Raw genomic sequence first — 14,930 nt, 5'->3', positions numbered from 1 at the left:
ATTAGTGCCTGCAATCCATCAGTGCTTTGGATTAAATGGTAACAAAAGTACTTTACAGTGTTTTTTATCCATGATTGCTGTTGATCAGCTATCACTGGCTCTTGCACATATAGTAAAGCATTTGACTTTTGTCACCCTTGTCCTTTTAGATATTAGGATTAATAGTGTAAGTCCTTTTAATCAAATGGTGCTTCCACAGATAACAAGATTGAGAAGAGGACAGATGTAAAATATCTACTCCATTTCCTCCCTCCACCAAATCTAGAAATTGGCAGTTTGGTCAGAAATTGTTCAGTAATGCTGGTTAAAAAAAATGTTTGGTCTGTTGCTTTTTGGAGCTGCTGAAATCTATTTTGCTTTATTTGCCCATGCAGAAAAAAATGTCTCAAGGCTCCTGGTAATTCTATGGGAAAGTTTAAGATCGTGGATGTCAAATGGAGACATTAATTCAGGATTATTTTTTTTGTTACCGTTTTGAAATTCTTTCTGGGAAGGCTATCAAGTAGTCTAGAGTTGAGAAATTTAGCAGTGACTTAGGACAGCTATAATGTCAAAATCTCCACTGCCTCACAAGGTAGTGCATATCAGAAAAAATATCCTGGCATCCTTGTCAATGTGCTGGTGATCCTTGTCTATTCTGAGGGAACGCATTTGAGAGCTCTGTTTCTGGAGAGCTAACACATTTTGTATTTTGAAGTCTTAAAAAATAATGGCTTATTTAGGTTGGCATTCCTGCTGAAAGCAATGTGGACTTTTCACAGGCTGCAAAACTGTTGATAAACCAAAATGTTTACTATTTGGATGGCAAGCAAAGCAGTTTAATCTGGATTCCTTACAAGTTCATTAATGCTTCCAGCATTGCCTGTTACCAGAATCATAAAGCATTAAAGCTTCAATTTAGTAAACATTTAAAAACCAAATTTTACCTAGGCTTTAATTCAACTGATTCTGATTCAGTGAATTCAACTGAATTATTGATCATTTGAATAGAATAATGTTTTATGTGGCTGGCTGGTGGGGGGGGGGGGGGGGGGGTAGTGCAAAGTTTGGTGTGAATTTATGATGTGCTATCAGGTCTCTTCTAATTGCTTATGTGGACATTTTAGTCCTAAATGCCTATGGAGCATACTCCTTATGTGTTCTTTCCAAAGTGAATGCAAGAGCTTTAAAGTGAGCTGCAGCACAAGTGGGAAGCTAGTGCAAATAGCTAGTGCAAATACTGTAAATGCACAGTTGTGCTCACTCCATGTTAATGTTCCTATTTAGTATGTTGTGTTAAACTACATGTTTTCTATCTAATGAAGAAATGTACGAGATGAACAGGGTAAAGTAGAAAAAAAGGATTAAGAATAACTGTATTACTCCTAAGAAATTTTAGAAACAAGTTAGTCCTTTCCCAGAGATTGAGAGGCAAAACAAGGGCCATGGAGTATTAAAGCTTGTTTTGATTAAAGCTACTAGCTTTTCATGTGCTTGAATAATGAACTCTGCTTTGAGAGAAGGACTTGAAACAGTGCTGGGTGTGGCATTTATTTTTTCCATGGGTTTGTTTGATAACATAATAGTTTATAGCATTTATAAAAATGCTTTTCTAGGACACCAAACAGCAACAAAGTAGATAGAAATAAACACTGAAAATGGTTAATACTAATTTTTGAACAGCTCTGCATGACATCTTTGAGCTTCTTTTCCACAAGGAAGTGTAACAAAGCAAGTATTTATTTTATGTTCTTATAAATTATTTTCTTTATATTTTCTGCAAATACTGTGAATATTTTAATGCTGCCAACACTTGTGTTTAGGTGCATAAATAGCCTGAAGTGTCACAGTTTCTCAAAGCCTGTGCCCACACATAATTCTATACAGAAGACCGACTGAGGAATGAGTTTAATTTATCAACACTGACAGTATCAAAGGGTTTCAGAAAAGTATTCTTTGTAAAGGAAGGCAGGACAACTGCTGTATTTCAGAAGTTAATGGAAGAAATTAAGTGTGGATATCTTTGAGGATTTTTATGAGAAGATGGGCTTGAGGCAGATAAAGACGTATTTAAGGGTCCTGTGCTGTAGAGCTCTGTTTTCGATGAGGAGCTGCAAGCTCAAGAGCTGTACCAACAAATGTGTCTTAATTCTTGTCCTAGATGTCTATTTTATTTTACCTGCAAAAATTGGGTCCCTTCATAAACAACAAACCTGCAAAAGCTGATGTGGACTTTAGGAAGTCTCATCTGCCAGCATAGATTTTTAATAATTACATATATCCAAGTTGCAAACTTGTTTTAGATTGTGATGTATTTATTTTTAATGGTCTGGAGAGTTTTGCTCAAAAAGTCTCTTAATGTAAGTGGAAGACTAGTAGCATTGGTGAAAATACCTTAGACAACATCTGTAGATACAGCAGGGCAAAAGCTGGGGTTTGAATCATCTTGGGACACTCAGTAAGACGAAGCACTATTGGGTCCTCTTCAATTTTCTTGCTACAAACAATAACAGTTGCAGCCTGAGGCAAATAATTTTTCAGGGCTGTGGGAGCAAAGCAATGTGCATTTCAGTAACTTGAGTAGGAAAAAGATAATAATTAGGTGATAGTCATCAGAAAATGCAGTAGTATGCAGGATAGGTTCTACTATGATAATTAAAAAAATATTGAAGAGCTTTTAAACATCTGAGAATAGAAGTAACATACTGAGATGTGTTTTATGCTAATAAAGTAAATAAGACCTGTACCTTAATTACGTGAAGTAGCATTACCTTATATGGAATGAATATTGAGGGAAAAGTTAGGGGGTTTTAATTTATTTATTAGAGGCATATTTTTGTTTTAAGATAGGAAATGTTCTTTGGACAGAATTAACTAGGCCATTAACTAAATGGCCTTTTCAAACATGGAGTTTTCACAGGAAGCATGCTTAACAAAATTAGAATGAAGAAGTGTATTCTTTTCTCTGTTTTTTTTCTATCAGAAGATAAAGCTTACAAGAAATGAAACTTTCTGAAATCTGTAAAGATTTGGAAACCTATTTATAAACATCTGTACATAGTTCATTCTTAGTAGACCACAGCGTTCAAGAAGAGCAATGGCTTGAGTCTTGTAACAAGCTTTTTGAGGAAAAATGTCTTTTTTTAAACTAGGGAAGCAAACACAGGAAGCTAAGGTTGGACTTGAAACCAAACTCAAAACCACCTAACTTGTCTAATAGTCTACCTTTCTAATAAAATTGAAATAAATTCTAAACTCTGCATATAATAGTCTATTTACTATTAGTGGTCACTAAGTTGTGTTGTGCAGGGTCCCACTTCTAATTAACTCATAATTTCATTGACAGTAATACTGCAATGTGGTAGTAAGTTATAGCAGGACAAACTACCACCGGACAATTTCTGCATGGAATTGACTGTCTAGTCAACTAGGTCTGTATGTCACACTCTTTCTTGAACACAAATATTTATTCTGGCATTTGAAAATTAATTCTCACTTGACTTGTATTTGACCTTGTGTGTCCGTAGTGGTTCTCAGGAAGTGCAGGATCTTTTCTGCTTTGTCTTCATTATTTTTTTATTGTTGTCTTAATTGTTACAGAACATCTGGGTGGCCTTCTGTGTCCATAATTCCATTTAAAATGATGGATATTGATTTGTCTGCTTTTTGGCAATGTAAGGTACAGCGGGGTACCCCTTGACCTGTTGCCTGAATAGTATGAGGGTAGGAAAAAGGAAAATGTCTAAACAGTAGCTAATCAAGCTAGCTGTACAGACCTAAGCCCAGGTTTAACCCTAACAATAAAATTTCAAATTCCTATCTTTTATTAATAGTTTTTGTAATTTAAATTCTTTATTTAATGTTGAAATGGATTTGTTTTGAGGAGTTTTCTGTATTGGTTGCTTTTTTCGGGGGAAAGGGGATATCTAGAAAAACAGTGTAAGAAATGCTATTACTATCATTAAACTTCTTCCTAAGCCTTGGGAATTTAGTTTCACAGAGTCCCCCTCTGTTTTACTGTCATAGCTGATACAGCCCTTCAGAGGATTGTGTAGTTCTGTATCAATTTTATAGCCTGGTTCAGGAAGAACAGACAGGAGTGGAAAATCGGGGTCTTGTCACATGCATTCATCCTCTTTGCAACCACTGACTTGGATATTATTATGGGTAATATTGCATAATAGTATGCATATTTTGTGTCTTTAAATGCTGAGACATATTTCAAGGTCAAACCTATACTGTCTTGGGCTCCAAGTAGCTCTTTGGGCATAAATGTGGGGAAGGGACATTTTGTGGTGTTCCTTAATAACATGTCTCTCAATGTTATTCCTGTGGTTTCAACTTTGTCCCCCCACAAAGAAGTGTCTCATACTCACCATAAGCTGCAGAAAAAGCACACCAGGAAGAATTTCACATTGACTTTCTTTGCTTATTGATGGCACACGTGTGGAAACTGCCATATGCTAATTAATACTTCCCATTTTACAGTTTGGGTGGAAAGGTGGTTAAGCATGTATACTTTTCTTCCTTCCCCCACAAAATGAATCTTCTATACAGGTAAATAAGAAAACACCTTCAGAGCACTACAAAGCAGGAAAGTGTTCCCATGGAGAGGATTTTGTCTAACTGAAAAAGGATTTTTCTGTCTGAAAAATTCTGGGTACTATAAAGTGTGTTATCTTCTTTTTTCTCTTTAGGAAACAGGTCCCATTAAATGTCTTAACCTCTGACAATTTCATGGGTTTAAGTTCAGAACTTCAGTAAGAAACCATACCCCTCTTGGTTTACAGGGACAATGTGTGGCTGTTACAAAGACATGATTCTTTGAAACAGACTTTAAAGATAAGGGCTGTAATTTAGCATATTTACAATGTCTAGTGTTCCAAAATCTTAGCTGACTCTTCTATAAGAAGAAAACTGCTTGAATGTGTCTGTACATTTCTTTCATCACTGCATACTTGCATGGTCTGCCTTCAACAGGTGAATCATGCACCATGCAGTCAGGCAGAACCATTTGGTACAGATGCTTATATTTATAGACTAGGCTTATGCAGTTCTGCTGCTTCTTAGTATTTTTCCCCACACACCCATATAGCTTTCACAAGACTTTGCTACTTTCAACCCAATTTGATGGAAAAGTAGGGGTTTCAAAGACTTTATAAAAATGAGGAGTCTGGTAGAGAAGAAGGACCCAAACTAGTCGTGCCATGTAAGGGAAAGGCAGTTATAATGATCTAAGTTACTCATTTGGAGAGTCAGCAGACAGCTGAGTGTGTGCTTGTATGTATGTGTGTATGGTGGCCAGCCACTTAGCCTGTGGATAGTTCAAAACCAGCCACATCTCACATCCTGTTGTTTATGCAGCCAGAAAGGAAATATGGGTGAAGTTGAAGTATAAAGCAGGAGAAGAGTAGAAAAGGATGGGAAAAGGGGCTTGGAGTGGTGTGGAGGACAGGACTCGGGGAATGTAGCATTCTGTGGATTGGTCTCTTAGCTGACGTTAATTTTGCTGCTCATAGACCTCATGCTTTCATAAATTGCAGCTGAAACTTCCGGTGTTTGTTGTCATATTCAGGTGTTGCAGGCTAGTTGGATCTCTAACTTGAACCATTGCCTTGGGTATGTGTTTAATGTCTCTTGTTGAAAATTCTTGTGTTATCTGAGCAATAAAAAATATTTTCTTTGTAACTGGAGATGTTTGCCACCTTTTTAGTTTAGAGGGAAAAAACCCGTCTCTCTCCTTGCTGCTGTTAAATATCTTAATTGATAATAATTATTTTAAAGCTACTCAGATTATGATCCTTTTCTGCTTTGTTTTTGCTCTGTAAGCCGCATCGAAATACTGCCCCTTGAGGGTAGTGTGCTTGCTGTATTCACAGAGCTTGTACCCACAGTACCCGAAGAGCCTAAGATGAATAATGTTTCCTTTGATCCGGTGAACTGAGTGTAGGGCTGGAAGCCTAGTAACAGAATCAGGGTTAGAATTGATTGCTCGTTTAGTAGATGCTCTCCTTGTATGATCATTTCTTCATCTAAAAAAAGACTTTCCTTGCAGTGCTACATATGTTGCTCCTGATAATTGTAGTTATTTATGCTGCCACTATCACCTCAATCTTTTCTTTTTCAAAAGGAGTACTATTACCATGCTATAGTTCTCTTTTTTCAACAGGAATTTTAAAAAAAAGGAGGATTCAGTCAAGTCTTAAGCATCTCTGGAGGCTATATATCAGCTAGGCTGATATATAATCCTGAGGAAGTAACAAAAAGTAGTCAGAAATTCAGTGATTATTGTGGTGGAACTGTGTATTTGTAGAATTAGATTAAAGGATACAGTTTTACCAGTATTATTTCAATATTTCCCCCCAGACTGGCCTGTTAACAGGCCAGTTGTATTTTCTGTCCCCTGTCCTCTTCTTGGCAAAGTAGAGCTGACTGAATCCACAAACTAATGTTTGCTTGTGGCAGTCTGGTACTAGCACGATAAATATATCACAAATATGTTATTTACCTCAAAGATGGTAACAACCACTCATCTTTAGTCTGCATGCCTACAAATAAGCTATGCTTGAATTTGGTTTTGTTTCTTCTTTTTTTAAATCTAGAATAAGAAGTCCTTTTCCAGGGAAAAATAAAATTCTCCTTATTTTTTTATAAAATCATTTCTCTTTTTTGGACAGGCAGTAAAAATGAGAAGTTAGTGTTAGAAACAGTAATGTTGAGAAAATATATTTTCACTTCCTGGCTTCTAAATTTGAAAGCTTGACATTTCTTGATAAACATGTCACAGGATCAGATGATAGCAAGAAAAAGATTGCTTATATGTTTGTGTACATACAAAATTGACCTTTGTGATGCAGCTTAACATCTAAACGCTAAAAGCAGTCATTTGTTTTGACAGCAGAATTAATTGAGGCTAAAACAGTTGAAATTCCACTTGTATCAAGCTGTTCATTAGGAATTGCTGTCTGGCTTTAGTGCTGTCAGAAAAATAACCTGTTCTGTTGTGATTAAATAGCAGAATGATGGTCGGTCCACTGAATTTGAGAGAGAGGTTGAATAAACTTTCTACTGCGGAAACAATTCAGAAGTGACACGCTGCAAGGGGGGTCAGAATGTGCATTGATATCCAGCTGAGCTGTCAACTGGCACTGAGCCAGGCACGCAAAGCTTTGCCATTTGAAGCAGCATGTGAAGCATATGCAGTTTAAAAAAAAAAAAAGTCCTCCTTTCATGCATGATTTACACTCAAAGAGACAAACTTTTGTTTTTATTGAAAACAAGAATATGGTTTGTTATCATATTTGTAACTACAGGTACAGATTTATGAGTTTTTTTAAAAGCTTTTGCTTGAAACAGATATGTTAATGTTTGTATGTGTGCATGCGTGTGTGTAAACTGATTCCTCAGGATGGGGGGAAGGGAAGATTTTTTCTTTTGACTGTCTGAGTGTTTCCAGTTATTGAAAATTAAATGTAGATAATATAATCTTGGGTAAGATAACATTTCCTTCTGTCATGCATACCCCCCTTAAACTAGAAAGGAGACAGTTTCCAAAAGCAGAGGCAAATGTAAAGCAGTTTTTAGTTGATTTGTTGACTTCTTGATTTGTTTATCTTTTTAGCTCCGCAGGATTTTCCAGTTCATCGATGTATTTACTGGGGGCTCTTTTTCAGGGTATAACATAATGTTATGTTTTCATTCCTAGTAATAGTAGTTGGTTTTTGTATTTGTCTCGTTTGTTTAAGAATCCAAACAGTAAAACTTTTTTCCCCCCTCTATTGAGGAAAATGCAAATTATTTTATTGTTTTGACCTTAGCAAAACATTCTCCCAGTGTCTCCCTCACAGAGGTTTTGTGTAAGAGGTATACATGTAGGTTAGAAAACCTGTCTCTATGGTTTTGTGGAGATAGGTTTTGTAACTCTTTTCAAGGTGGTTCACAGCAAATATGACTGTCTTCAAGATAATTAGTGTCACTTTGTAGATAAATTAAGTAGCAGGTGTAAGGTTGTTATTTATAAACTCTCTTCTGTAGTTGCCTTGTGTATACTCTGCAAATACTGTTCCCATAGATGTGGGCTAAATATGTAGTAGATACTGTAATATAATTTACAGTGCAATTACATTTTCTTCATTCACCTTTGAATAAGATCAGTATCTCCTTACTGCTAGCCATCCACTTTGCCTCTTAGTGTCATAAAAGCGGACATAGTCACATGCATCTTATTACAAGAAAAACAGTACATGTATTTTCTGAGCAGTCTAGGGGATGCATCCCAAGCTGCAGACTCACTGGTGCTTAATTTATGCCAGTGTCACTTATTGTAAGTCATTAGATTAATTAAAATAGAAATTTTTTATTTATTCAAATTACCTTTTGACTTTTCTGTTCTAGCAAACCAAAGCTTCCTCCTTTTCAAGAGCCTGAGAACTGACCCACTCCTGATTTATTTGCTTCAGTCTCTTGTCAAATAGCAGCCGTCTGCTTCCATGCGTCTGTAAAACAGTCATCCATTTGCCTTTTCTTCATGTCCATATCTGCCCCGGCTGGTAGAAAACTGTGAGCTGCAGCAGCTTGCCTTGGAAAATGCTTTAGGATGATGCTTTGTGGGAATGTTTACGTACAATTAGAGGAGCTTACTGATTTTTGACACCTGCTCCCTTTGTAGAATACTAAATTCTCATTATCATCCTGATAGCTAGGTATGTATCCTTAAGTGACTGAAATCCCACTAGATACTCATATCTTTCTGTTACAAAGGCTAACCTTCATTTATGCACTGTATTATTTTTTTTCCTGTTCTGTGTGTGTACAGGAACAAATACTTTCCAGTCTATGTACAAGTATTTGAGATGCTTAAGCCATAGTTACCATTCTGTGGATCAATGCAACAACAGGCAGACCAGACTGTAAAAAAGTTATCTTGAGCCTGAAACTATCCATGCTTAACCCAACAGAACACTAATTCAGAGACTTTTGCAAGGGTCAGACTAGATCTCAGCTATAGCTTTTTACTTACTCTGATAAGTGTCTAAAAATGTGTTTTTGATGTTTACAGTGCTGCTGTAGTTCTAGTATATGCTCTTATTTTGTGTTCATATGAATGCTTGTGAATAGGCTTCCTTCTCAATTCACATTGTTGTCTTGTTATGAGAAAAAGAACAAAGGAAATCTCAATGCTTTGACTGTAGTACTGCAGAATATCATTATCATCATTGTTGCTATCATTGTTGCTGCATCATTATTGCAGTATTGACAACATCTAGATGGTCCTTTTCAGTGCTTTGGGCTACCATGTGGCAGGGACTTTAAAGCCTGCTTCAGGGAATGACTTCAGTCCCCAGCAGCAGCAGTACTTCTTAAATGTGGAACAACTGCTTTTCTTTCTTTGGATGTTGCAACGGACAGTGAATCTGTGTACTTGCTTCAGAAATTTTGGCCATTATTATCTTCCAGATTTTGAGCTGAAATCCTTGTTGGTGTTAAGCCTTTGTCTACACTTCAATCATTGGGCACAAGTCTGTTAAGAAAACTTCTGCCTCATAGAGAAGAGGTAGTGCATCCACCTTAAAATCTTTGTGTAGCTGTTACAAAAGTTATTGTGATACCAGCACATGAGTTTGCGTGCTTTGACTTGCATCTGTGTATTATGTGTGTCTGGCAGTCTCCATTAACGCCAACCCACTGGGAGTTTTTGACTATACCGTCTAATGATTAAGGAATCAAGAATGAGAAAGATAGGTGTTATGGTGGTTCAGAGAAGAAAGCTTTTTGAGGGTTTTTTTGCAGTGACCATGCAGATGGTTTTGTTTCCATATGCACAAGTACAGTGGACAATGCAAGGGAACTTCTTAAGCAAGCATCCGAATTCCTTATTGACGCTGTGCTCCCATAGCAGTATGCATGCCTAAGGCCTTTTGGCTGTCTAGGAGACTGCAGCTGGTTCTAGCAGGAGACGATGTGGTCACAGTACACGCTTCTGGCTGGGCTACAGTATTACTACCTCTTTGGGCAAAAAGACATCTGCCCACAGGAGACTCCAGCTGTTACGTGGGCTACCAAAAGCTCATCACAGCTATCCTGTTTCCTAAATTGGTTCACCATAGAGCGCCACAGAAAATGTCTATTTCTGTAATGTTATTTTGGTTTAAAAATACTACTCCCCAGGCAAAACATGGTACTCTTTACAGCAGGCATATAGGAAGCAGAACTGTTGGGAGATCTGAAGTTACAGAACAAAACTCTAAGAAAATTAAAAACTGCCACAAATTTCACTCTACTCTGCTCAAAAGGGCAAAATGTATGAATTTGCCTTTGCTGCAAGCAAATAATGCAACATGTGTTATATTGGTGGGGGTGGGTTAAATAAAAATTTTACAAAACCAGAAAACATCTCTGGGCATTGGAGGAAAATGCTGAACTTAATTTTGTAATGTTTGTGGATTCATTAGGGACAGCCACTGGCGTCTTGAACTTCGGAGATTCCAAAGGATGAAGGGCGCTGTAGAAATTTGAGTTAAGTAGGAAAAGTAAGTTAGGATCAAAAGATGCTTTTGAATTGTAACTGATTCACACAATTTGTTGTAAGAAAATGCTGTTTTCATGATTGTTATTTATCTTTCCTGCAGTAAAGCAGCTGGTAGATACAGGGGAAGGAAAGAGAGCACATGTGGGGAGAAGGGACTTCTATAACTGCTGATTTTGGTGAAGCATAAAATAAGCTAAGAAGAAAGTGTATTTAAAATTTCCAAGTTAACTTCATAGACCTTAGTGAAAAGTGGGACCTGCTTACTAAAATTTTTTGTGCAGCTTCCATCTCATTACTATCTCAGGCAATTCTTCTGTAACTGAGATTTTTTCAGATTGCGGTTTATAGTCTTCCCTATGAGATAAGAAAGTTTATCAAGCTGTAAAAAACCCACCTTCAAAAACAAGTTAGGCAAGTGTAATGGACAAAATACAGGAACTTGGATGTTTTGTTGAAGAAAATCTTTGCTTTCTGCTTGTGTTAGAAGTGAAAGTTAAAGATACTGGTCTGAAATAAGGATGCGTTTTACTTGAGCGTTGAATATTTATTTTAATCATTAGTGTAAAAGTCTTAAAAGTCTGGGGATCAGTCTTAGTAGCTGGAAAGGGTAAAGAAAAAAATGATATTCTGAAAAAGCTTGAGTATTGTTTTTCTCTAAAAATATGTTTAAGTCTCTGTTTATGTTTTTTTTTTGTTCTGTTTTTGTTTTGGGGATGAGTGTTTGTGGTTGGTTTGGCTTTTGGGTATTTTTCCTGGCCAAGTGGGAATATGTATAGCAGCAAGAAACAGAAGTAGTTGAATCCTTCGCGAAGTGATGAAAAAATGTATTGTCTGAAGTGTAGCGCTGAAGAAGTAATGGATTTGTTCTTCAGCTTCTATGTTTTATGGTATTTTTCTGAATTTCTTGCTCAATAGATTTTGAACAATAGAGTTTAATTTCCTAAAATAAAATGTTGATGAAATCAGTGTGGGGATGTAGACATCTACAGTTCTCTAAATCTGTTTTTCTGGAATTTTTTTGCTGGTTTTTGTTTTGCAAGATACCCAGATTTGCTGATTTGTGGAGCATGCTGACATTGGTTTACTGTGAATTTAGTGGAGAGCAAAGGAGAAGGGATTGGAAGACCAGCTTAAAATGCTCATGTATTTACAATATTTAGTAGAATGAGCGCGCTGTTAGGAATTTGGATTTTGTCTTGTCATAGTGAATAATTAGCCTTGCATTTGAAATTATTTAATAATTGAAACTTAAAGGGCACTTAAGACTGCCGTTTGAGATTGGTCTTTTGATATTCTGCTCTCCAGAGCTTCATTTGGAGGCCAAACAATTACATTATGATAAATGGGATATTTATGGGTTCTAGTCCCAGATTCTCATCCTGCTGCTAGTTTTACAAGCACACAGATCTTTTTTACTGGCAGGGAAGATTTTGAAGGCTCAGTCTTAATTACAAGAAATACAAGTCATTACTTTGAGCACACCTTTTTTAAAAAAAAATAAAAATCATTAGTCTGCAAAATTTAAAATCTACCATTTTATTTGATCTAGTATTTCTAAAATAATTCAATTTGCTTAACATCGGTGAGTATTGAGTTACATCATCAGCTTCTCAATTGTCTTTCTATTTGTTTGACATAAGCGTAATTTTTTTCCATTTGCAGTTTTGAGAAATGCTATCAAAATGTAGCGTTTATACTGAGTTGAACACAATTTTGCACTGCAAGAGTTAAATATACATACTGGGAGTTACATTACAAATAGAACTATTTGAGGTACTTAACTGCATGAATCAAATACAAATGAATCCCAGTTGTGTGATTTACAATGCTAATTCACAGCTAAATTATTTTTTACTTTCATTGTGGCATCTGCAATTGCAGCACAATTATTTGCTATGGTGTACTATTTAAAATCAAACTGAAGCTTGTAGTCTCCATGTTTCTTGTATTTGAGATCTGTTTATATGAGCTATTTATTTTAAGATGTTCATTTTGAAAAGAGCACAAGTGAAAATCCTGGAAAATGCTTTCAAGTACGCCTTTTATTTTATTTTATGTGAAAACACCCTGACAATTGCACAGCTCTTGGTTTTAGGGTGGATGCTCACAAATAATCATAACTTTGTAATAAAGGTAAATAAATCAGCACACATACTAGCAGGTGTGTTTTGGGGCAGGAGTGGAAGTAGTTTCTGTTTTTGAGGTTTCCACAATCTCTTTGCTTCCAGTTGGTTTTAAATGAAATTTTCAAGATTTTAAACTCTCACTTGAAATAGTTGCGCGGGGGGGGGGGCGGGCGGGCATTTTCGCTCCCTTTGAGTATAGAATTGGGAACGGGTTTTTTTTCCCCTCTATCTTATCTGTAATGTGCCTATATATAAACTTGTGTGCACTCCTTCAAAATTATTACAGAAAGATAAATAACAACCCCTGTGTTACAGTGCTGGCATGCTAAACTTTGTTTTTGCTTCTGTGGATACAATTGCAAGCTACCGTTTCAAACAGGGGACAAAGGGCTCATTCTTAGTATGGCCTGAAAGCAATGGTGCCTGCCTGCGTGTGCTCTCTCTTTTCTTTGCACTTGCACAAGTGCTGGTGTGATTCTGCCATTCCCTGAAAAAGGTCCTATGGAAAATCACTGGGTTTTCTGCACATTTGCTCCCTAAAATGGCTCATAGTGGGGTTAAATAAATTCTAGACCTGGCCAGATTGAAGGAATGAGAGTTAGGACTTCACTTTGCAATGACAATTGACTGTTACTTTGTGTCAACTCTGATGGAAAGCCATAATAATGAACTTACTTAGATACAGCACTTAACTAGTGTTCTCTGCTTTTTTTTTGTCCTGTTTAGTCTTAATGATTTTTTTTAAAGTTTTTTGTTGTCTTTATTGCTATGTTTAAGAAACTGCATGCCGCTTTCAACTGTCTAGGTAATTGACTATGAAGAGGAAACAGAAGAAATAACAATACAGAGTTAGCAAAAGTGTGGATCTCAAAATTAGGGCTATAGCTGTGCTTTTTTCCTTTTTGATTTTTCTTTATATAGCTTTTCTTCATTAAAATAAATTGAAAACTACACTGATACTATATTATAGGTGCAATTTTGAATGAGGACACCAATTAGAGATGTTTCATGTGGTTGTAGTAACATATGCAATTGAATTGTATTTAGTGTGCAGTAGTATTTTAATTTTTCAGTATGAAAGAGTGAAAATATTTAATGATTTGCTGTACATGTATGATTTTGCAATCTGTTTGACCATTGGCAGGGTAATTCTGCTTTTCAGTTACCACCTAAATTTATAATTAGATTATCTAGTATTTTCAGGAAATATTAATAGTCGTTAAAATATCTTAGATTAAATTTGACCCAATGTTTATCTTCATTGTCATTTCTTTAAGGCCTTATTGAATTTGAAGAATGTAACACATCCAGTGCAGTTGAAGGTGAGTTGTTGTAGCGTAGTTATTTACATAAGAATGCTGTGGATAAGGACCTGAAACTGTGGAGTGAAGGGTATTCAGTGTGTGAATCTGTATAACTTTAAAGTACTCCAGTAGACTAAACAGCCGATTTCCTTTTGAGAAACAAATTTCAGTAAAAATAAGACCTATGATACTTTATAAGACTAATGCACAAAGGTCAGAGAATTTTAATGTTTCCTATAAATATACTTTGGCTAAGACCCTGTCCTTGCTGAGGTTTGGATTTGGTTCATTTATGACTGTGTTGTAACTTAATTTACAAGCGTCAAAATATGGCCCAGGCTCTTTCCATTGTTACCATGTTAGTTATACCAAGCCTAATGCAGTGTTGTGGTCGCAAAGCCTTTCTTTGTTGGCGTCGCTTATTTTGCTTAGGGGATTGTTTTAAGTGGTTAAGAACTGCTTTATTTGCATAAGCTATGTATTTACTTTTGGGACAGAGGAGTTGACAGTATAGCTATAGCAGCCGACAAATTTTAAGTTGCCAAGATTGCAGCTGAGACTTAAAATCTTTTTTGACTGAACCATGTTCATGTTCAGAAACTACTCTCATACTCCATTTGTCATTGTTTTGGGCTGCATAAGTCACAGAAAGAAGATAAAGCCCAGACTAGCATTTAAAAATAATTTTGGAGCAAATTCTGTCTCTATTAATATATAAGATATGGCTGAGTTTACAGCTACCTGATTTGAGAAGTTTTGAGATATTTAACCCTGAAAATTTCTAAGAGTGGAGAGATTCCTTATGTGCTGTGTAATGTATTTCTGTAAAGGGGAATATAATGTTTTTTTTTTTTAATGATGTGCTTGAATTGTCAGTTGTTAAATTTTGGAAACCAAATTATTTCCACCATTTTGCTCAAAAGCATGCTGTCAGTAGTATCATACATCAAAACAAAATTGTAGACTAGTTGGATCAGATGCTTGCACTTAGTC

At 36.2% G+C, this 14,930-nt stretch overlaps 1 protein-coding gene across 4 annotated transcripts in view; it reads left to right on the top strand.

Moving 5' to 3' along the window:
- The window catches only part of FCHO2 (FCH and mu domain containing endocytic adaptor 2), a 94,539-nt gene that overhangs the window by 34,545 nt on the left and 45,064 nt on the right, over positions 1 to 14,930 (top strand). For all 4 annotated transcript variants that reach the window (XM_076363027.1, XM_076363026.1, XM_076363028.1 and 1 more), the window contains exon 9: positions 13,911 to 13,955. In XM_076363027.1, coding sequence (XP_076219142.1) covers positions 13,911 to 13,955 — 45 coding nt within the window. The remainder of the gene's footprint in view (positions 1 to 13,910; positions 13,956 to 14,930) is intronic.

Source organism: Aptenodytes patagonicus, chromosome Z, assembly GCF_965638725.1.
Source record: "Aptenodytes patagonicus chromosome Z, bAptPat1.pri.cur, whole genome shotgun sequence".
Lineage (NCBI taxonomy): Eukaryota > Metazoa > Chordata > Aves > Sphenisciformes > Spheniscidae > Aptenodytes > Aptenodytes patagonicus.
Note: the sequence above shows the minus strand (reverse complement) of the source record. Positions and strands in the feature narration are given on the sequence as shown.